Genomic DNA, 23,249 nt, shown 5'->3' on the forward strand with positions numbered 1-23,249 from the left:
CTATTCTGCAGCCGATGTATTGTATCTCTAATTAAGTGAGTCTCCTGCAGACAGACCAACCCAGCTCCATATCCCTCCATCATGGAAAACACCGCTTTTTGTTTCACCTGTGTCCCCAGGCCCCTCACATTCCAGGAGCCTATCTTAATTTTCCCATCCTGCATTCACAGAGTATACAAACAGAAAAGGAAAAAAAAAGGAGAGAGGCAGAGATAACGAGGCGGGGAGTATTTCTAAAAAAGACAGAGATTAAAATCTCCTTATACCCCAGTTCCTTCCATCTCCCCCCTACCTTCTTTATTAAAGTGGTTTTGTACAGAAAATTGCAAGTTCGTCTTATTCAAATGGCTTTGGAACATAGATGCAGTTATGACCATTGAAATAAAATAATATGCAGTATTTACCTTTTATTTTTAATGTTTATGCCGACTTCTGGGCTCTCCTCCCGTGGGAGTAGGCGTGTTTATCGGCTTCGCAATGGTCCCTGGGAACTTTTTTAGCTATTTCCCAGGAATCCATGGGGGACACAGTCAAGCCGAAATTGCCATTTTGAAAGTGGGCAGGCAGCTCTATCAGCCATTGCCACTATAGCATAGGAGACAAAAGGAAGGAAAACAAAGAGGACACTCAATGAGCATGTGCGAGATGGAGCAGTGGATGCTGGGAGCTCAGTGTCATCGCATCCAGGAAGTAAATGCCTGTGGGCTTCAAACGCCCACAGTGAAAATGGAAACCGCCGGACTGCTTTTTTAAAAGATTTCCTTAGCAATGAAATCGTCACGCCGGGGGTTAAAAAGACGCTGATCGTGGCTGCAAAGACCCGGTAGGAATCGCCCAACAGTGACACAGGTAAAAAAAAAAAAAAAACGGCAGTGGAATCCCGCTTTAAATTATACCAAACTTCCAAAACCTTGATCCCCACTGAAATAACATATTTACTAACCATCACCGCTATTTCATCTATTATATATCTCCTAATGTGAGTTATGCTGTATAATTGTTTATTACAATTTTTCCCCGTGTAAACGATAAGTTTTCCTTGTTTTTTACTTCCCAATATTTTGTGTCTTTTCTTTATTTGAGTTATCTCCTGAACCCCATTCATTAATGCAAACACATTTTTTTTTCCCCCAACCTCCCCCATGTTTTTCCCTCCCCTGAGATTCTGACCCCCTTGTACAATATATTCCCCATTTCCCTTGCTTTCCGTAACAACACCACTTTATCTTTATAATTAAGTAATTTCATCAGTAATGGCCTAGGGCGACCCCCCTCAAGTGGAATTCTAAAGGGCACTCTGTGCGCCCTCTCTATGGAAAACGTTGTTGAGAATGAGTCCCTTCCAAACAAATCAATTAATAAATGTTCCATAAACTCAGTGGGGTTTACACCCTCGCTTTTTTCAGGAAGGCCCACTATACGCACATTGTCCCTCCGGAGTCTATTTTCCATTTCATCCATTCTTGTTCTATATCTAGTAAACTGCTCCTTCAAGCTTTCTAGTTCTTTAGTTAGGAAGGTTGTATCATCTTCTAATCTACTAGTCCTTATCTCAAGTTCTGCCGTCCTCTCCACCACTTTCTGTAAGTCTTGCCTTACCACCAGTAGATCCTCCTTCACTCCCTTCATTTGATTACACAGTTCTTTCAATGAGATGTTACATGCATTTACGGCCAATAACACATTCTTGATAGTTGGCTCTTTTTCTAACGGAAGAGGGTCACCTGTTGTAATCTCTATATTCTGTTCCCCTGCACCCGCATTCTTATTAACTGAACATTTTGCCACTGCTCCGGCCTGCGTATTAATATTAATGTTTGACTGTCCCATGCTTTTCCTTTTAGGCATTACCCCTTGCTGCCCCTTTGTCTGCCCCCTTTTTGGAGGGGTCTGAGATGACTGTACAGGGTTATGAGCAAATCAGACTGTTGCGTGCTTTTTTCCCCCCTTTCCTTTGCAGAGCGCAGGTGCTGCATCTTTCTTTCTCTTTCCTTTTCTCACCCCTTTCCTCCCCCTTCTCTTTGGGTGGTTCCTTCTCTATTTATCCTATTCCAATCTTCAGAACGATCCTAGATATCGTATTTAATAAATTTTTAACATTATAACTCAACCGCCCATCACTCAGTCAAAAGTTTAATGCAATATTAGCCGTATCTTATACCCAGTTCTCCAGTATTCACTTCATGTATCGCAATGACTTCCTGTTTTATTGCTTCACAACCGGCACTTATTTGCACGCACTAATTCAAAAATCAGTTGGTTTTTAGGACTGCCACCATCCCTCAATAGATCAATTAGTGCAACACTGATCTTGCCTTATAGCCAGTCCACAGGTACTCAATTCCAATATCACAGACTTCCTGGTTTCGCTGACCACAAGCGCCCGCCTTTACAGCAGGTAGTTAATTGCATATGCTACTCGGGTTACCATTCATTCATCTTAATGTGCAATACGAAGCAATGCAATCCAGAGAGGAAAAAGAAAAAAAGAGCTAAGAGTCCTCCTCACCCCCGGCCAGCGCTCCTATTAGCTTATTGCCAGTTTTCAGACATCACTATGTCCACAATTTACGTTGCCAGACCTCCGCCTGCTATCCCCCTCACACCTCCGTCTTCTTCCCCCCTCCCGCAACACAGCCGCTTACCTCCTTCCTCCTATCGCGGCTTGCGGGCGGGCGGGAGAGCTTCTTGATGTCCACTGTGTGCGGAGTTATTCGGCAGGGCTCGGAGGCTCGAGGGCATTCGGCGTTGGTCGGGGGTGCTCGTATGTCTTCGGCCGTATTCGCTGGGGTTCGGAACCCGGAAGTAAGCGGAGATCCCCGAAGGCTCGGCTCGGCTCGATAATACGGTCGTATGCCGTCACTCCTCCTCCCATCCGGCTTCGGTGAATAGCTCCAGCCCTCCTCACACTGCGTCCAGCCGTAACATTAACCACACCACGCTCTCCTCATGGGGTCTGGGAGGAGGTTACACACGGCGTCTCACATCTCTCACTCCACCTTACACATCCGGTCACGCCCCCCGTTCATTAAAAAAAATATTATAAAATTACAAAGAAGAAGCTATAAAAAGCAATCTGATGGCACAAGTGCCAATATGTGTTCCTTTTAACATTTCAAAAGGTACCAGTAGCAAAATAATATCTAACTTTGGAGATATTACTGTTTAGTCTCAAAGCATGGAAGAATAATGTACTAAGGTAATGTCCATAGTATTACAGTGGTTGTAAACCATTTACAACTACTTTTTACTACAGGCAAGCCTATAATAAGGCTTACCTGTAGCTACACTGGATATCTCCTAAACCTGCACGTCGGCATGTGCCAACGTCATCAACACATGTGCACTGAAGCAATAGCAGTATGTGTCGTTGCTTCAGTTAGACTGTGCCATTAACGGCGGCTCCCACAGGAGTGACATAATTGTGGCTCCAGCCAATCACAGCTGCGATACCCAGAAGTAACTCCGGGGAGAAATGTCGCCAGCTGTGTACGGGCAGCGCAGCGGGGGCTTTGATCTGAGGTAAGTAATTCATAATGAGTTAGTATGCTATGCATACTAGCTCATTATGCCTTTGTCTTGCAGGTTTTTTTTTTTTTTAGGGTTTACAACCACTTTAAGATTGCTTTAGTAAGGCATGTATAACAGGATGCTCATGGCATTAAATAGGTGAGGGGAAAAAAAAAATCGAATTAAAATCAACTCTTGCATACCTTGTCAAGCGTTGGCACTGTGCCAGAATAGACTCATATACAGGCAGTCCCTGAGTTACAAACATTCAACTTACATATGTCTCATACTGACGAATGTACGGAGACAACAGGGAGTGAGAAGATCTACACCTAGAAAGGGAAATTTACTCCTGTAAGCTTTATCACCAATCCTTGGTTTCCACAACAACCCAAAATTTTCAAAATCCAATTGTCATAGGGATAGAAAGTGAGGTGAAATCTTCTGAACAGGAACACAGACAGCAACAGGGGTGTTAACCCTTCCTTATACTATTCAATAAACGTAAAAAAATAATTTTTGCCTAGAGTTATACTCAAAAAATTTACCTGTTCAAGTTTACATACAAATTCAACTTTATAACAAACCTATAGAACCTGCTTGTTTGTTTTCCAGGGACTGCCTGTAACAATTACATGAATCTGTCATAATTTGCGCCATTTGTTGCACAGATCGGAGACAGATTTGTAATGAGTGTCTATGATGCTCTTTATGAATTCCAGGGATTTGCTGTAACCAGTAGCAACCATTCTATAGTAAGGTTAGTGAAGCATAAGGTTGCCACCAGCCTAAGGACTAAGGACTCAGACTATTGAGTTAGAAAATGTACATGTGTTTTTCTAAAAAGGGCATCATGCATTTTTAGAGCATTTTAAATGCATTGCGATAAGATGTAGCACAACACAAGACCAGGGCGGACTGACCATTTACGCTCTCGGGCGCTGCCCGAGGGCCCAGGCCAATAGGGCGCCCCATCAGGATGTCCAGCCTCAGTAAAACCAGGGACAATATGTAAAAAATCAGTTTTTTTACATCTGTCCCTAAAAAGGTCCCTTACTGATATACTTTTGATGTAAATATTCTGAGATTATAGCTGCTCCGCCTCTCCACTGCCTCCTCAGCCAATGGGAACACAGTGTACCTGCCCCTTTCTGCAGTGCGGCCTATTTGAGATATGAGCAGGAGATGCCGACAGCCGGAGGAGAGGAGAGGGGGAAGGGGACAGCCTCTAGTCTGATACAAGGTAAGCTAACTGAGCTGAATGTATACTTATCAATGATTTACCCTGGTGAGCAGGAGGGAGGGGGTGGCTGTGTTTCCTCTAGCATGGCTCCTCCTGTCTCTGAAGCAGTTAGATCGATTTTCTGTGTGAGAAGTGCACTGCTTCTGGAAGAAGGACATGCCCTGAATGTCTCCCTCAATCTCCACTACACCTTCCTACTCATTACCTGCCCACCTGTACACAGGCACAGTCCCCGCTCCAGTGGCATAGTGTGGGAAGGCCAGGGGGGCCGTTGCCCCGGGTGCAACATTTAAAGGGGAGCAGCGGCAGGTTACCTGCAGCTCTTCTCCTGCGCTGCGCACTCTAGGAGACTGTGAGCTCTTCCTCTTTGCTATGAGGAAGAAGTTGCGGTGCAGTCCTGGCTTAGGCTCCCGCGGTGACACTGACACTGCAGTGAGTAACTAAACACTGAAGACCATCCATGATGATCCCAGGGATTGTGACCGTGCGGAGACTGAGGGGAAGGAGGAGGACAGGCGACCCACTAGGCATCCTCTCCATTACATGCCACTCCCCAAACACGAGGTCCAGGATCCCGCTCGTGCGACGTGCTGTCCATCCACTTAGCCCGCCCCACAGCCTGGTCTTCTGCCGTCACTTCTCCTGAGTCCTGCCTCTGCCTGTCAGTGTGCTGTTATGTGGCCCGGCACTCTGACCCTACACCAACCATGCCAGGACTGGAGGAAACTCAGGCCAGGAGGAAGAGGATGAGGCATCATCCACACAGACAGAAGCCCCTCCTCATCGACAGCCTGCACAGACACTGAGTACTACCCTAAAGAGGAAAGCTATGTATGGGATGGTGGCAGCTGGAGGGGAGGTGGCTGAGCTTTGAACTGGAATCTGTGGGAAAGAGAGCTTTGTATTGGGGGGTGTACACAGCACACCCCCCTCAACCTTGCACACCGCACACAGGGCACCCCCTCAACCCTACACAGTGCACCCTCTCAACCCTGCACACCGCACACAAAGCACCCCCCTCAACCCTGCACGCTGCAAACAACGCACCGACCTCAGCCCTGCATGCCACACACAGCACACCCCCTCAACCCTGCACGCCACACACACAGCATACCCCCTCAACCCTGCACACTGTACACAGCGCACCCCCTCAACCCTACACGCTGCACACAGCACACCCCCTTTAACGCAGCACACAGCGCACCCCCCTCAACCCTGCACTCCATACACAGCATACCTCTGAACCCTGCATTCCATATACTGCGCACCTCTGAACTCTGCATTCCGTACACAGTGCATCTCTGAACCCTGCATTCCATACAAAGCGCACCCCTCAACCTTGCACTCCATACACAGCACATCCTTCAACCCTCATTGCTAATAATTAGTTTTACTTCTTCTTTTTGTCTATTAGTTGGTCCTGTCACGTCCACAGTCTGTGGTGTGCAGGCAGTGAGATGATGTGCTGTAACCTCTAGCAATCAATCAGTGAGCTGTAATGATGTGCTGCAAAGTCTAGCAACCAATTTGGAAGCATTAATAATGTGCAGTAACCTCTAGCAATCAGTGAACAGTAATGATTTGCTGTAATCTCTAGCAAGCAATCAGTGAGAAATAATAATTTGCAGTAACCTCTGGCAACCAATCAGTTTTTAGTAATGATGTGTAGTAACCTCTAGCAACCAATGGGTAAGGAGCAATTATGTGCAGTATCGTCTAGCAACCAATCGGTGAGCAATAATAATGTGTGTAGTGGACAGTGTAGGAATCATGTAGTGTAGTGGTCAGTATTGGAATCAGGTGGGTCAGTGTAGTGGACAGTGTAGAAATCAGGTAGGTAAGTGTAGGAATCAGGTAGGTCAGTGTAATGGTCAGTATAGGAATCAGGTAGTTCAGTGTAGTGGTCAGTATACAAATCAGGTAGGTCAGTGTAGGAATCAGGTAGGTTAGTGTAGTGGTCAGTATAGGAATCAGGTAGGTTAGTTTAGTGGTCAGTGTAGGAATCAGGTAGGTCAGTGTAGGAATCGGGTAGGTCAGTGTAGTGGTCAGTATAGGAATCAGGTAGGTTAGTATAGTGGTCTGGTAGGTCAGTGTAGTGGTCAGTATAGGAGTCAAGCAGGTTAGTATAGTGGTCAGGTAGGTTGGTGTAGGAATCAAGTTGTTCAGTACTACTGTACTAATGGAAGGGACTCAGGGAGTTGTAAAAGTCCGTGGGTTAGGTGGAGCAAATTTCTTCCCCTGCCAACCCACGCTATTCCACTGCCCCCCACCCTTGCATTACTACTTCCTGTGTCTGTGAGCTGCTGGTGCTCTACAAGTCCCAGCATGCCAAGAGATGGAGGCAGCAGCAGTGTGTTCCATCAGGCAGATTTTTGGGTGAAAAGTGCTGATGTGTGTATAGTGTGTATATGTATACTGTATTTATGTGTGTGTGTCTGTGTGTATACTGTGCATGTGTCTGTCTGTGTGTATACTGTGCATATGTATGCCTGTGTGTATACTGTGCATGCGTCTGTGTGTAGTGTGCATGTGGGTGTACTGTGCATGTGTGCATCTGTGTATATACTGTGCATGCGTGTGTCTGTGTGTACTGTGCATGCGTGTGTCTATGTGTATTGTGCATGCGTGTGTCTGTGTGTACTGTGCATGTGTGTCTGTACTGTGCATGCGTGCATCTGTATGTATACTATGCATGCGTGTGTGTACTGTGCATGCATGCATGTGTGTACTTGGCATGCGTGTGCCTGTGTGTGTACTGTGCATGCGTCGGTCTGGGTGTATACCGTGCATGTGTGTGTGTATACTGTGCATGCATATGTGTGTGTGCTGTGCATGCATGTGTGTACTGTGCGTGTGTACCATGCGTGTGTGTGTACTGTGTAAATGTATACTGTATGATCCATGTGTGCCCACTGCCGGTCAACAGAAGTCGATCTAACAATCCTGTACCCATGAAAAATGCCCTTGTTGCCATTCGGAGGCAGCTAAATGGGGAAAACTGCTAAGCTCAACCTCGGATCAGGCACCAGGGCAGGTCTGGGTGCACACCTGTGCAGTGATACCATGGCACACATCAAGCATGACTTTTATTCATTTGCCACACTGCCCGATCTGAGGCCAACCACAGGAGTTCACTGGCTGCCTCTACGACTGCACATGCGCAGTTCAGAGCCTGAAACATGTGGATTTTATTTTTTAAAAGCCTTTTCCCGCCAGCTGCCTCCCACACCAAGCACTAAAGTGCAAAGGTGTGTAAGGGGATACTGATGGAAGGTGACACTCTGGGGTCTGTGCTGTAGGGTGACGCTCTGGGGGCTGTGCCATAGGGTGGGGCTCTGCTGTAGGGTGGCACACGTGGGGCTCTGCCATAAGGTGGCACTCTGGGGGCTCTGTCATAGGGTGGGACACTGCAGACACTTTGATGTAAGAGAGGACTCTGATGTGAGCTTGGCACTCATCCTGACTGCTGCAATCTATATGTTGTTTTGTTTGTTACTTACTCCTGACACACATACTCTGTACATTATACTGTACATAGACCTGACCAAGGTGTTCATTGCCTTAACAGTTGCTGGTTTTAATTAAGTTCTTCTCTAAAGTTGCCTCAGTAAGACAAAAATATCCTTTTTTTGTGCATAAAAAACATTGACATTTTAAAAACAAATGATCCTGACTGTGATTTATTTGTGTCTGTGAGATTATCAGTCTCTAGACAGATAATTAGAATTTTATGGGTACAAAGTCTGTGGTATGTTTGCATTGTATACAGCAGGTACAGATTCTGTTCAATCCTCCTTTAAGATTCTCCCACTGGCCATGCCCATTGTTCACCATGGTGATCTATGCATGCCGCAAGTCATCATCTCCCTAGTAGGGGTCCCAGTGCAGTATTTTGCCCAGGGGCCAATGAGGTTGTTAAAGTGGCACTGCCCATGAGAGTCTCCTGGTGCCTTTACTGGGTCACCAGCTCTAAGTCTCCTGCCACTCTGCATGTCACCTAGCTTGGTGCCTCTCCCCTAAAAAAGATGGCTGCTGCGTGGCGGCCATCTGTAAGCCTGGGGGCCCCACAATCTTCTATTGCCCGGGGGGGCCCATAAGTTGTCAGTCCGCCCCTGCTATTTCGTAAAAGCCTTTCACCAGTACAGGTACCAACACGTGCAACATCAACCAGATTAAAGTAGTTCTTACTACTGCCACGTTCAGAATCCACCTCTATGGCTGAAACAAATTCTAAAAGAATTACCACTCCAGCAAACTGGCAGTAAATAAGACCTACAGAGGGATGGGTGTGTTGTGTGGTCATTACTTTATTAATGTGTTTGTGTTTTACATTCACAGCCAGGGTCATAAATCATTTTTCCTGGGGGGGGGGGGGGTTTGCTCTCTCAAACTGCAAGAGTGACACAAGATAGTGCCCCTTGCACCTGCTTAGTAAAAGGTTGGCTACGGGACTGTAGTTTAAAAGCAGTGGGCCTGTGTGCAGGATCATAAGAACCCTGCCTTTGAACATTGGGCGTGGCGTAAAGGGACTCAGAGTTCAGGGGTCAGTTGTAAGCGAGGCAGATTTCAGGGGTCAGTAGTTAGTGAGGCAGAGGGCAGATTTTGCCAACAGTGGGAGCTTAAAGGGGGACGATTAAACAGAATCTGTGCCTAGGTGCTGTAAATTTTGCACACATTTACCACAATCCTTACATTAGGATCCCTAGAGCTCCCCTTCTTTACACTAGAGCCCTCAGAGACACCCCGTCCCCTTACATCAGGGTCCCCAGCGCCAGCTTTCTTACATTGGAGTCCCCTGAACTCCCTTTCCTTACATCAGGATCCCCAGAGACACCTCCTTTACATCAGGGTTCCCAAAGCCCTCCTCCTTACATCACAGCCCACAGCTGCAAGTGAAAGCTGTAAGGCAGGGCACTGGCAGCAGGTCTGCAGGAGGAATTTTCCCCCTTCTTGTCTGAATGCTGGGGTGGAGCAAGCACTTGGTTGGTTGCTAGGACACTGGGCAGTCCTAACAATAAACTAATAGAGGTGACAGCGGCTAGAGGGAGGCAGAGTTGCAGTGGCGGGCAGAGTAATATAATGCATCATGAGGTCTGTGAGATGGAGGTGCTATGGGAGAGTTTAATAATATCCTTGCATCTCCCTGGTGTCGCCCCTGTGCGCTGTTGACAAGCAGTGCAAAAGCATTTGGCACTTACACAGGACACACTGGGTGGGGTTAACCCCCCCTGACCCCCCCACCCTTATCTATTCCTCTGTTTACAGCATAGGTTGCTAGGACGAAGGCTCCTTATGCCCTAGCAACCAATGAGGCAACTCACAATGAACTGACAGTCGGTAGAGCCTGATGGGAAACTCTGAGAAACTAGCTCCTCATCGGGTCGGCTTTACCTGTGATTGGCAGTGAGCAGATCCATAGCTGCTATTCAGTCCAAAAGCAGCTTTGGAATCTGCCCACTGCCACCCGCTGTCAATCACAGGCAGGGCGAACCTGATGTGGAAATAGTCTCAAAGTTCCCCATCAGGCTTCCCCACTTGACAACTCAAATTCACAATGCTGCACCTGTTGTGGTGTGAAGCCTGAAGCCTGATGAGAACTCTGAGTCTAGTCCTCTATCAGGCCCACCCTGCCTGTGATTGACCGCAGACAGCAGTGGGTAGATTCCAGAGCCTTCATTAGACTAAATAGCAGCTATGCATCTACCCACTGCCTGCTCTGTCAAGCAGTAAAGCAGACCTAATAGGGAACTAGTCTCTCAGTTCCCCTTCAGGCTAAGCCCAGCTCTAGTTTAAACTCCTTGGTCATGCCTTGTCAGTGTGACGGACGCAGTTGTCAGGAAAGGAGGGAGTACACTGAGGAAGGAGGTTTCAGTATGGACACTCCCCCCTCAGTGCTGACATGGACAGATTCACACATTTGGCTCTGGCATCTACATACCTCCCAACATTTTGAGATGGGAATGAGGGACACCTACTAGCAAACGTATGTAGGCATAGGACATGCCCCCCGACACACCCCCTTAACCTCCCTGGCGGTATGATTATTTCAGATTTTAGGTGCTGAAAGCAGTACAATTATTTTGCATGGAAATTTGGCGTTTTATATTGTAGTCCTGTAATTCTTAGGAATAACTCACTTAAATCTGTCCAAACCAGAGTCTAGCAGACATCCCGGGTATGATAAAGTTTGAAAAATGAAATCATAAATTATAATATAATAAATAATTATAAATAATTATACCAAATAATAATATAATAATAATAAAAATTATTCAATAATGTAATCAAATCAAAAACACTGAAATTTGCTCAGTTGCAGAATTGTCACTGTCATTACTTTTCAGTATTTGATGACGGATCTCCCCACAAATCACTATCGCTCAATTTTGTGAGTGATTCTAATTTATTATCGCTGTTTTCTAGCTGGTCTAAAATCATTTTTGATGTAAAGGGACAGTTTGGGTTGCTATGGACAATCTCCAGTTTCCAGGCATAAAGAACAGTTTTTATAATATAAAACTGCATGCAGGACACTGGGCAGATGACTAGGGACAAAGGGGATGTGAAATAATTCCATACAGCAATGTAATCTGTAAGATTACATTATACTGTATGTAATGTGTATGTTTTACTTTTTGAATTTGGTGCCTTTCTCTGTCCCCGTGCGTCGCAACGCTAGCATGGAACGGAGCCCGGCGATGTGATGAATCGAGTGGAGGACGAGCCGCTCACAGTGCGGGGAGACGTCGCTGGATCCAGGGGACAAAGTAAGTAACCTCTTCCTGGATCCAGCGATGCGATCCTGAGTCTGGCTTGGGGTTACCACTTTTGGTTCTGAATTTTTACCCCGAGCAAGACTCGGAAATACCGCCAGGGGGGTTAAAGGAGAATCAACCAAAAAAAAGGTTCAATTAATCCACAAATGCAGCAATTTAGAATTTGGTGAAAGGTTTAGCACTGTGAAACACTTTTTGGAAGATAAAAAGTGCATTTTATATACAATTATATAGATCAGACCAAAATGAGGGACAAATGAGGAGGAAAGAGGGACAGAGGGACATTGGTCCAAATCAGAAACAGTCCCTCGAAATCAGGGACAAGTTGGGAGCTATGCAGCTACATGAGTCACTTTTGTTGCTGCACCCAGACAGAATTTGAAAGGGTGTGTACAACTTCCTTTATTAAGTGCATTGTCAGTGCTTTTTCCATACGCTGCCATTGACAGTAATGCAATCTGTTATTTTAAAAACACAGTACATTGCCCTCTAACACATTGCATTGATGTGAAGAGTTGTAAAAATTATATTGGAAACAAGTTTTTATTTCCAGTGCACCTAAAACACAATGGTGTCAATGCTCTATTAGGTGCCTGCATTTTCTTGAAGTCATGGGGGGTTATTTACTACAGGAAAATCCACTTTGAACTGAAAGTGCACTTGGAAGTAAAGTCACTGTAGATCCGAGGGGGACATGCAAGGAAAATTAAAAACAGTATTTTAGCTTGCACATGATTGGATGATAAAATCAGCAGAGCTTCCCCTCATTCCAGATCTACGCCTTAGATTCAGAGTGACTGCACTTCCAAGTGCACTTGCAGTGCAAAGTGGATTTGCCTTTTGTAAATAACCCCCATGGTGTCTTCTTTCACTTCCCTTACCATGCCAAACAAGGAAACGATCATGTGCAAAATCTGTGTATTGAATGTATGCATGCTTGCTAATATTTAAAGTGATTTTCTTTATTTTATTCCCTAAATTATGAACAGATGGTGCATCAAAACCTGTGTCCTATGTTCAAGTCAAAATACTGAATATTCCAGTGAGTGAAGTTGATTTGTGCTTTCTTGTATTTGGTAAGTGCATGTTTTACATTGTCTTTGCTTTCTATATTGTCTTACTGAATAAAGCTAGCCATACACGGGTATATTTCGACCAGTTCCTTGTGAACTGGACAAAACTGACATCCATGTGTTGCCATCTCACCCCTCACCTGACAGCCTTTGATTGAAAGATCAAAAGAGGCTGGGTGAAAAATCGATGCCTGCATTCAGTCATCCAGTTTGCCAGGGGTTAATACAGTTAGGCCACTTTCACACAGGCCGGATCACTCAGCTGATCCATTTTGAGCAGGCGGATGAACGGTCCTATGCAGAGCAGACACGGATAGGGTTGCCACCTATCGAGCATTCACCTGGGCAGTCCAGGTTTTGAATCATGTGTCTGGGTTTCAGGCAGACTGGGCTGTGTCTCCCCAAGTAACCAAGCTAGTCACACACTAATCTGTTGCCATCCGGGAGCAACCATAGACAGGGACCCAGTCACACTCTCCTCTCCTCTATGGGTTAACCGGATTGAAACGGACCACCTGTCCATTTTCATTAGAGCCTATCGAATTCGATTTGCCAGACAGATGGAAAATAGGACCACCATCTGTCTGGATTTTGTGGACAGAATTTGTTTGGCTAGCGGCAGATGTCAGCGGACATGTCACCGCTGACATCCATTGCTCCATAGAGGAGATTGCAAGGTCCTAAACTGTGCAAGTTTAGGAGATATTTACAGTACCTACAGGTAAGCCTAATTATAGGCTTACCTGTAGGTACAAGTGGTGTAACAGAGTTTACAACCACTTTAAGGCAGCAAGATGAGTTTGCAGTTCAAATCTGCAGAGCAGCCTACTGTGAAAATCATGGCTTTTGAAACACATTCAGTGGTGTGAATGATCATAGCTACCTTAGGACAGGAAGTGAGTTGTTTGCAGGATAACCAGGAATAAAGATCTGGAAAAAAAAAACAAATACGGCTATCTGAGGACTGGCAAGCTGCAATATAGTAGTTTTGTTTTTGAGTTTAGATAAGCTTTAAATGGCACATACCAAAGAACACTGTGAGCCGACAGGTAGGTTTTGTTTATTGAAAAAGAGACATTGCATGTCTCTTCTGCAATAAAAGCCTGCCTGCTCACAGTTTTTAAAAGCAGGACTTTAGTTCCACTTTAAAGCGGAGGTCCGCCCACCAAAATTTAAAGCCAGCATCCGCACATGCTACAGCTGCTGACTTTTAATAATCAGACACTTTCCTGTCCTGGAGTCCAGCGATGTCAGCACCGCAGCTGATATTTCCATCAGCTGTCAGGTGCATGCCGCCTCCATTGCGAGTAAGGGAACCTGGCAGTGTAGCCTACTGCTCATGCGCATGGCTCCGATCCTCTCTTCTACTGGCCTGGTGAAATAACAGAACCAGCAGAACAGCAACAAGAAAACCCCCAAGGTCCTTCTAGGATCTGGACCGCCATCCTTTTTATAACACACAGGACCAGGGGTTGGACCCAGGAAAGACCAGCCAAGAAAAACCTGGAAAACACAACTAACTTCTAACTTCCAGGCTGGGGCAGCGTTAGCCAGTAACTGCTCACAGACTTCCCCTCTGTTCCTGTAGCGTACAAAGATATACATGTCACATATCCCAAGAGGCATTCTCACACACTCAATGAATGCAGTATTGTCCTGCTGTGATCCACCAATCTGTTGCTGTATGCTGGGTCTCACCCTGCCATCTTCCTTTCTGACACCATCAGGAGGTGGTTGTGTCTTCTGGCTTTAGGCAGCCACCCTACTAATGACATGCCATTAAGTCTGCCCTTCTCCATCTGCTGTGCTGAAACTCATGTTCGACTTGAACTTGAAGCTCATCCCTACTACACAGCATAAACAAAGAAAGATCTGACTGGCTGTTTAAATGTATCATACTTTATGCACTGATTTCTAATAAAATATCTTTTGATTGTATTGTTTATTCTTTTTTCATATGATTTAAATTAACAAAGGTTTTCAATTCTCTACAGTGTGTTTTTTTTATTATTATTATTATTATTATTATTATTATTACGCACAAACAATAATAGTGATCTTTGATCAGTTATTGGCCTTTAATTTAGTACAGACTGTTCCTATATTTCGTGTTTTGTTTTAGACTTCTGTCTTTACACTTACAGGGTGGTGATTTGAGAAATTTCTTAGGCTGAGCCATGGATGAGATTTTCAAGTCAGAGGTTATTCTTGTAGTGATGGAAAAAGAAGAAGGAGTTTCCTTTGAAGAATTTTCTGGACTCTTTCACCAGGTCCATGGATACCAGCTTAAGCTGACAAACTATGGGTACAAATCACTAAAAAACGTACTGGATGACATGAAAGATGAAGTTGAGATACTGAATGTTAATGGACAGCAACTGATAAAATGTCGACCACCTTGTCCACTTAATGTGATAGCTCCGAGTACGGATATTTCATTCCAGGAAAATGAACCTTTTGTGACAGAGCCTTGCAGTGCATCATCAAATAAAGGCTGGTCTCAGTCAGGTAAGACTTTATAAGCATTACATAAAGAATTTCCAGAAATCTCACTGGCCCCAAGCTCCTGATTCTATCCTCATATGTGGGGGGTGTTGGTCATTGGAGCCTGTTCCTGATCCATGCATATGCTGTACAAAAAAATGGAGGCAGCACATCACATACCGCTTCCTTCAAAGATCTTTATTTAGTCAAACATATCGAGAATTCCTGGAGACTTGCCTCTCTAATGCTTTTTAATTTTAACCATCCTGGCTTAGTTGTAGAGATGACAGTGATCAGGGGGAAAGTGCTAAAATGCATTGACCAATTGGCCACATCAACTTATTTAAAGAGACATACCAACACAATAAAAAACATTAGGTAACTATAGAGTGCCTTGAAAAGGTATTCATACCCCTTGACATTTTCCACATTTTGTCATGTTACAACCAGAAAAGTAAATGTATTTTATTGGGATTTTATGTGACAGACCAACACAAAGTGGCACATAATCGTGAAGTGGAAGGAAAATGGTTTTCAATTTTCTTTACAAATATCTGAAAAGTGTGGCATGCATTTGTATGCAGCCCTCTTTACTTTGATACCCCCTAACTAAAATCTAGTGGAACCAATAGCCTTCAGAAGTCAGCTAATTAGTAAATAATTTAATCCCAGTATTAATATAGCTGTTCTGTGAAGCCTTCAGAGGTTTGTTAGAGAGCCTTAGTGAACAAAGAGCATCATGAAGGCCAAATAATCAGACAGATCAGGGATATAGTTGTGGAGAAGTTTAAAGCAGGGTTAGGTTATAAAAAAAATCCTAAGCTTGGAACATCTCTCAGAGCACTGTTTAATCCATCATTTGGAAATGTAAAGAGTATGACACAACTGCAAACCTACCAAGACATGGTCGCCCACCTAAACTGACAGCCCGGGCAAGGCAATTAATCAGAGAAGCAGCCAAGAGGCCCGTGGTAACTCTGGAGGAGCTGCAGAGACCCACAGCTCAGGTGGGAGAATCTGTCCACAGGACAACTATTAGTTGTGCAATCCACAAATCTGGCCTTTATGGAAGAATGGCAAGAGGAAAGCCATTGTTGAAAGAAAGACATAAGAAGTCCTGTTTTCAGTTTGCAAGAAGCCCTGTGGGGGACACAGCAAATATGTAGAAGAAAGTGCTCTGGTCAGATGAGACCAAAATCAAACGTTTTTGTGTAAAAGCAAAATACTATGTGTAGCAGAAAACTAACACTGCACATTACCCTGAATACACCATCCTGACTGTGAAACATGATGGTGAGAGCATCATGTTGTGGGGATGCTTTGCAGGGACAGGGAAGATGGTCAGAGTTGATGGGAAGATGGATGGAGCCAAATACAGGGCAATCTTAGAAGAAAACCAGTTATGCCCCGTACACACGACCAGACTTTTCAACATCAAAAGTCTGACGGAATGATTCCTGCAGACTATTCGAACGTGTGTGGGCTGCAGCGGACTTTTGATTGGACTTTAGAAATGGAACATGTTTCAAATTTTTCCGACAGAACTCTGCCGGACCCAGAAATCCGCTCGTGTGTGTGCTAGTCTGACGGACTAAAACCGACGCTAGGGCAGCTATTGGCTACTGGCTATGAACTTCCTTATTCTAGTCCAGTCATACGTCATCACATTCGAATCCGTCGGACTATGGTGTGATTGTGTGTGGCCAAGTCCGTTCATTCGGAAAGTCCGTCAGAACTCTGTCAGAACTCCGTCGAAAGTCTGCCGGACTTAAGTCCTGTCGTGTGTATGCGGCATTAGAGTCCGTAAAAGACTTGAGACTGGGGTGGAGGTTCACCTTCCAGCAGGACAATGACCCTAAACACACCACCAGAGCTACAATAAAATGGTTCAGATCAAAGCATATTCATGTGTTTGAATTGCCCAGTCAAAATCCAGACCTAAATCCAATTGAGAACCTTGAAAATTGCTGTTCACAGACACTCTCCTTATAATCTGACAGAGCTTGAGCTATTTTGCAAAGAAGAATGGGCCATAATGTCACTCTCTGGATGTGAAAAGCTCGTAGAGACATCCCCAAAAAGACTTGCAGCTGTAATTGCAGCAAAAGGTGGTTTTACAAAGTACAGTAATACCTTGGAATGTGAGCATAATTCGTTACGGAAACATGCTTGTAATCCAAAGCACTCGTATATAAAAGCAACTTTCCCCATAAGAAATAATGGAAACACAGATGATTCAATCCACAACCATTTATTGATAAGTCCTTATTTACTATGTAAACACCTAAAATAAAATATAACTGCGCTACCAGAAATTCAAAACACAATACAAGCAGCCAACATTGACAATAATACAATTGCATAAAACATAGAAACCAAAAAATGTAGCGCTTAAAATTAAAAACACCTCGTGGAAAGAAGTGTTATTATAACACACAAAAATTATAAATGTAATAGATAGCGTAGCCAAGCTACACCAAATAAAGGCAAGTGCACTTAGTATAACTACACAAATGTGAAAAAGTCTTTGTGACTCGTGACATAAAAAAACAACCAAAAAGTTCAAATAATGGATGTACCAAATGGCCTGGGACTATACCAAGACCCTACATAAGAAAAAACAATAGTCTCTATAATCCTAGATGGTCACTTCACGGTAGAGAATAGCCAGGATCTGTTGCAATGCCACACGTCAAAATACCCCAGAGGTGAAGACAGGGAAGAGACCAGCAGCTGGATGTCACCCTTCATACAGATACCACGTTATAAACAGGAAAGGTAATAGATACGCTTACCCGAAGGTGTGGACCCACACACCTTGGTGGTGAGTCAATCAGACATTAAATTGCGATAGACAGCAATTCCTCCATCCAGGTGATGTAAACCTCAGTTATGCCAATACACCATCCAATCTCAGAGTATCCAATCCGGGACGTTTTTTTCAGCTCCAAGGTGATAAAAAGGACAATCACACCCCAAATAGGTGCGTAAAAAAAATGCAAACAGAAAAAGAGGGAAAAAAGAAAAAGCCTCTTCATAGAGCAGATTAATCCGATAGGAAATGTTTTATTAAAACAAATTTAAAAAACAAGATACATGTATGTACAGACCCTCAATGAAGAAGGGTACAAAAATACAGATATCAATAAAAAAAGCGTAGAAAGTCTCGCCTGCAGGTTATGCACCCAACATGTTTCGCAATAAACTTGCTTCAACTGCCCCACCTATGTTTACTATGTTCAGTTTGTGAAGGAACAGGAAGCCACTCAGCACAGAGCACTTCCCATTCATTTACAGCCCCATGCAGCTGAGGCTGCAGAGAAAGTCATGTGTGTTTGAGCTTTGGGGTGCACACCCTTATGCAATAGGCTGCGCACAGCTATGGTGATAGTTTGCATAACAATAAAATGTCCATCCACAAATGGAAGCCTCCACAAGAAGCAAAATCCATCAGGAGTTATAGAGTATATAAGAGAAGAGCGTCGCCTCTAAGTGTAGCAATATGGTTACATTTAATGAAGGTACAACATTTAGCAACTCACATGGTTGAAGACTAAGAGGTACATCTAAGTATACAGGCATCCAGGGTAAAGCTGTCCTCATAGACCTTCCTCCGCACCGCCGGCTTTTACCGCTGTCAGCCTGTAATTGTGAACGGGAAGGCTACCCTGCAGTAGAGCGAGCTGAAAGCGTGGCTTGAAGCGCTCATGAAGAGCAGCGTGGAAGGGATGATGTTGATGGCGGTGCGGAGGAAGGTCTATGGGGACAGCTTTACCCTGGATGCCTGTATACTTAGATGTGCCTGTTTTAATCATCAACCATGTGAGTTGCTAAATGTGTTGTTCCTTCATTAAATGTAACCATATTGTCTACACTTATGCCCCGTACACACGATCAGATATCGATTGGACATTCCGACAACAATATCCATATATTTTTTCCAATGGATGTTGTCTCAAACTTGTCTTGCATACACACGATCACACAAAGTTGGTCGAAAATTGCGAACATCAACAAAGCAGTGACGTACATCACGTAGGACGAGCTGAGAAAAATGAAGTTCAGTGCGGCTCTTCTGCTTGATCACGAGCATGCGTGGAACTTTGTGTGTCGGAATTGTGTACACACATCGGAATTTCCGACAACAGATTTTGTTTTTGTTTGTTCCATCGAATATTTTCCGTCATAATCATCTTTTTATTATTGTTCCGTCCGTTTTTTGGCTCTGCGTAACTTCTGCATACTTTCAGCTATTAAAGCCATTCAACTTTTAAAATGTTCAGCTCTTTCAGCTGATGTGTGTGCAACTTTTTCTTCTATTTATACTTTTTAAAATATTGAGCTTTTTAACACTTTTTTTTTAACATTGAAGTCAACTAGAAAATGCATTTCCTGGAAAAAATGTGTGGGAATGCTGAATGGCATCAAAACTGTCCCCTCATATTGCCCCCATTAAAACTGCCCATCATATTCCTCTATTATAAATCAGAACATGGTGTGTCTGTGCTCTCCTCCACCACCCATCATTGCATATAAGAAGCTTTGGTAACCATGGAAACAAAACAGACAACAAAAGCCTGGATGCCCTAAATTTAATGCAAATTTCTGAAATTATCACTAAACTTAAACAGCTTTTTCACAAAAACTGTAAAAGATATCCAACTGAAAAGATATGGCCAGATAACTGAATATTTTGTGAACATTTTAAAGTTTGTTTGGCATCTGTAGGTGAAAGTATGAAGGAGCTGAAACTTTTGGCAGCGGAAGAAGATTTTAAGGATTTTAACCACTAGGCGTCCGCGCTATAGCCGAAAGACGGCTACAGTGTGGACGCCAATTGACGGGAGGATGTCCCTGGATGTCCTCGTGTTTACTTCCACGATGTGCGCTCCCGCAAGCGCGCATCGGGGAAATTCTGTGCTGTCCGTGTCCCTTGGACACAGCCAGTCACAGATCGTTGTAAATGGCAAATCATAGCGCGATCAGCGTGTCCAATGAGAGATGATATCATATGTAAACATGTGGAAAGGCTGGCCAGAGGGAGCGAGGGGGGTCGTTCGTCCGGCCATCCATCCACAAATCTCCCCACAGATCCGTGGGGTCAGCAGGCACTCATGCTGTGGGGGAAGCGAGGGGGCCTGTCTGTCCGTTGATCAGTCCATCCATCCATCCACCTGGCCAGCATGCACGCCTGGTGGGGGGGGCAGTCTGTCCGTCGTTCAGTCCATCCATCTAACAATCTTCCCAGCTCCACCTGGCCAGCGTACACGCCTGGTGGGTGGGGGTAGTCGCCCGCCCACCTGCTCCTCTCCTCGTGTATGTCTGGCTCATGAGGGGGGTAGGCCGTCGGTTTTTCTCCCGATGCTCACGGGGGATGGGCAGCCTCTCATCAGTCGCTCCTTTCTTCCCCACAACTGGCATCTCTGTAGCTGTGTGAGCGGTTATCAGACCACCCACAGCGGCCATGGCAACGGCCAGACGCGAGGCCAGGTTTGCTGCCTGTACTTGTTGTTGTTACTGGGGTGGCCCTGGCCCCCCACCCCAAAGCACCTTGTCCCCATGTTGATGAGGACAAGGGCCTCTTCCCGACAACCCTGGGCATTGGTTGTCGTGGTCTGCGGGTGGAGGGCTTATCAGAATCCGGGAGCCTCTTTAATAAGAGGGCCCCCAGATTCCGGCCCCCTACCCTATGTGAATGAATATGGGTTATGATGTACTCCTACCCATACACCTGGGGAAAAAAGTGTTAATAAAAAAAACACAACACAGGTTTTTAACCACTTTCAGACCGGACCATTTTGCTGGTAAATGACCAGAGGTCTTTTTACAATTTGGCACTGCGCTGCTTTAACTGGTAATTGCGCGGTCATGCAATGTTGTACCCAAACAAAATTTGCATCCTTTTCTTCCCACAAATAGAGCTTTCTTTTGATGGTATTTGATTGCCTCTGCGATTTTTATTTTTTGCGATATAAATGGAAAAAGACCGCAAATTTTGAAAAAAAATGATATTTTCTATTTTTGTTATTAGAAAAATCCAATAAACTCAATTTTAGTCATACATTTAGGCCAAAATGTATTCAGCCACATGTCTTTGGTAAAAAAAAAGTCAATAACTGTATATTTATTGGTTTGCGCAAAAGTTGTCACATCTACAAACTGAGGTACGTTTTCTGGAATTTACGCAGCTTTTAGTTTACGACTGCCTATCTCATTTCTTGAGGTGCTAAAATGGCAGGGCAGTACAAAACCCCCCCAAATGACCCCATTTTGGAAAGTAGACCCCCTAAGGAAATTGATAAGTGGCATGTTGAGCCCATTGAATATTTTATTTTTTTGCCTCAAGCGATTGAATAATGACAAAAAAAAGAATTATTTTTTTTTTTTACACAAAGTTGTCACTAAATGATATATTGCTCACACATGCTATGGGCATATGTGAAATGACACCCCAAAATAAATTCTGCTGCTTCTCCTGAGTACGGGGATACCACATGTGTGGGATTTTTTGGGAGCCTAGCCGCGTACGGGGACCCGAAAGCCAAGAACCGCCTTCAGGTTTTCTAAGGGCGTAAATATTTGACTTCACTCCTCACTACCTATTACAGTTTTGAAGGCCATAAAATGCCAAGATGGCACAAAACCCCCACAAATGACCCCATTTTAGAAAGTAGACACCCCAAGCTATTTGCTGAGAGGCATGTTGAGTCCATGGAATATTTTATATTTTGCCACAAGTTGCGGGAAAATTACAAACTTAAATTTTTTTTAATTTTTTTTTCACAAAGTTGTCACTAAATGATATATTGCTCACACATGCCATGGGCATATGTGAAATGACACCCCAAAATAAATTCTGCTGCTTCTCCTGAGTACGGGGATACCACATGTGTGGGATTTTTTGGGAGCCTAGCCGCGTACGGGGCCCCGAAAGCCAAGAACCGCCTTTCAGGTTTTCTAAGGGCGTAAATATTTGACTTCACTCCTCACTACCTATTACAGTTTTGAAGGCCATAAAATGCCAAGATGGCACAAAACCCCCACAAATGACCCCATTTTAGAAAGTAGACACCCCAAGCTATTTGCTGAGAGGCATGTTGAGTCCATGGAATATTTTATATTTTGCCACAAGTTGCGGGAAAATTACAAACTTTAATTATTATTTTTTTTTTCACAAAGTTGTCACTAAATGATATATTGCTCACGCATGCCATGGGCATATGTGAAATGACACCCCAAAATAAATTCTGCTGCTTCTCCTGAGTACGGGGATACCACATATGTGGGACTTTTTGGGAGCCTAGCCGTGTACGGGGCCCCGAAAACCAAGCACCGCCTTCAGGCTTTCTAAGGGCGTTACAGTTTTGAAGGCCATAAAATGCCAAGATGGCACAAACGCCCCCCAAATGACCCCATTTTGGAAAGTAGACACCCCTAAATTTAGGGGTACACTAGTGAGACTAGGTAATAAATGGCGGGTGCCCTGAAACTATAAAAAAATAACTAACCAACCAGCGTCACCTGTAACCGTTATATGGTGATCACTGGTGAAAGGGTTAACTAGGGGGCAATCAGGGGGCTTTATGCGGTAGTATATGGGGGTCCCTGGCGCTATAAAAAGCTGCGGCGAACCTAAATACCTACCTGCCTAACTAGCGTCACCTGTGACACTAATACAGCGATCAGAAAAACGATCGCTTATTAGGCTGGGTTCACACTGGAGCGATGCAGGAACGCCACAAATCCGCGGCGGGTTCCCGCATCGCATGCCTCCCGGCGGCAGTTCACAATGCCCTATGCGAACTGCTGGGAGTGTCAGTGAAATGTTAATGACACCCCCAGATCAGTTCGCATATCGCAGTGCGATCTGCAAACTCGGATCGCATGGTGTGAACACCCATGCGATCCGATTCTGCTGCGGACCAAAAAAAGGGTCCCGTGCGAGTTTGCGGCGGGTGCGACACGAATTCAGCCATACTATCTGTATGGCTGAACTCGAATCGCACAGAGATCGGATGTGATTTGCACTGCAGTGCGGTGCGAATCACATCCATTCTCAAACCGCTGCAATGTGAACCCAGCCTTAGTGACACTGGCGACGGGGGGTGATCACGGGGTTAAACCTTTATTGGGGGGGTTAGGGGAGTACCTTAGAACTAAAGG

General features: G+C 44.6%; 1 protein-coding gene across 2 annotated transcripts in view; it reads left to right on the plus strand.

Annotated features, from left to right (window-relative positions):
- LOC143934097 (uncharacterized) overlaps positions 1-23,249 on the plus strand; it is a 77,730-nt gene that overhangs the window by 5,104 nt on the left and 49,377 nt on the right. For both annotated transcript variants that reach the window (XM_077457410.1, XM_077457411.1), the window contains exons 2-3: positions 12,519-12,605; positions 14,747-15,110. In XM_077457410.1, the coding sequence (XP_077313536.1) occupies positions 14,780-15,110 (331 nt within the window). In that variant the 5' untranslated portion in view covers positions 12,519-12,605; positions 14,747-14,779. The remainder of the gene's footprint in view (positions 1-12,518; positions 12,606-14,746; positions 15,111-23,249) is intronic.

Source organism: Lithobates pipiens, unplaced genomic scaffold, assembly GCF_037356315.1.
Source record: "Lithobates pipiens isolate NorthernLeopardFrog02 unplaced genomic scaffold, aLitPip1_a1.2 Scaffold_27, whole genome shotgun sequence".
NCBI classification, from domain to species: Eukaryota; Metazoa; Chordata; class Amphibia; order Anura; family Ranidae; genus Lithobates; species Lithobates pipiens.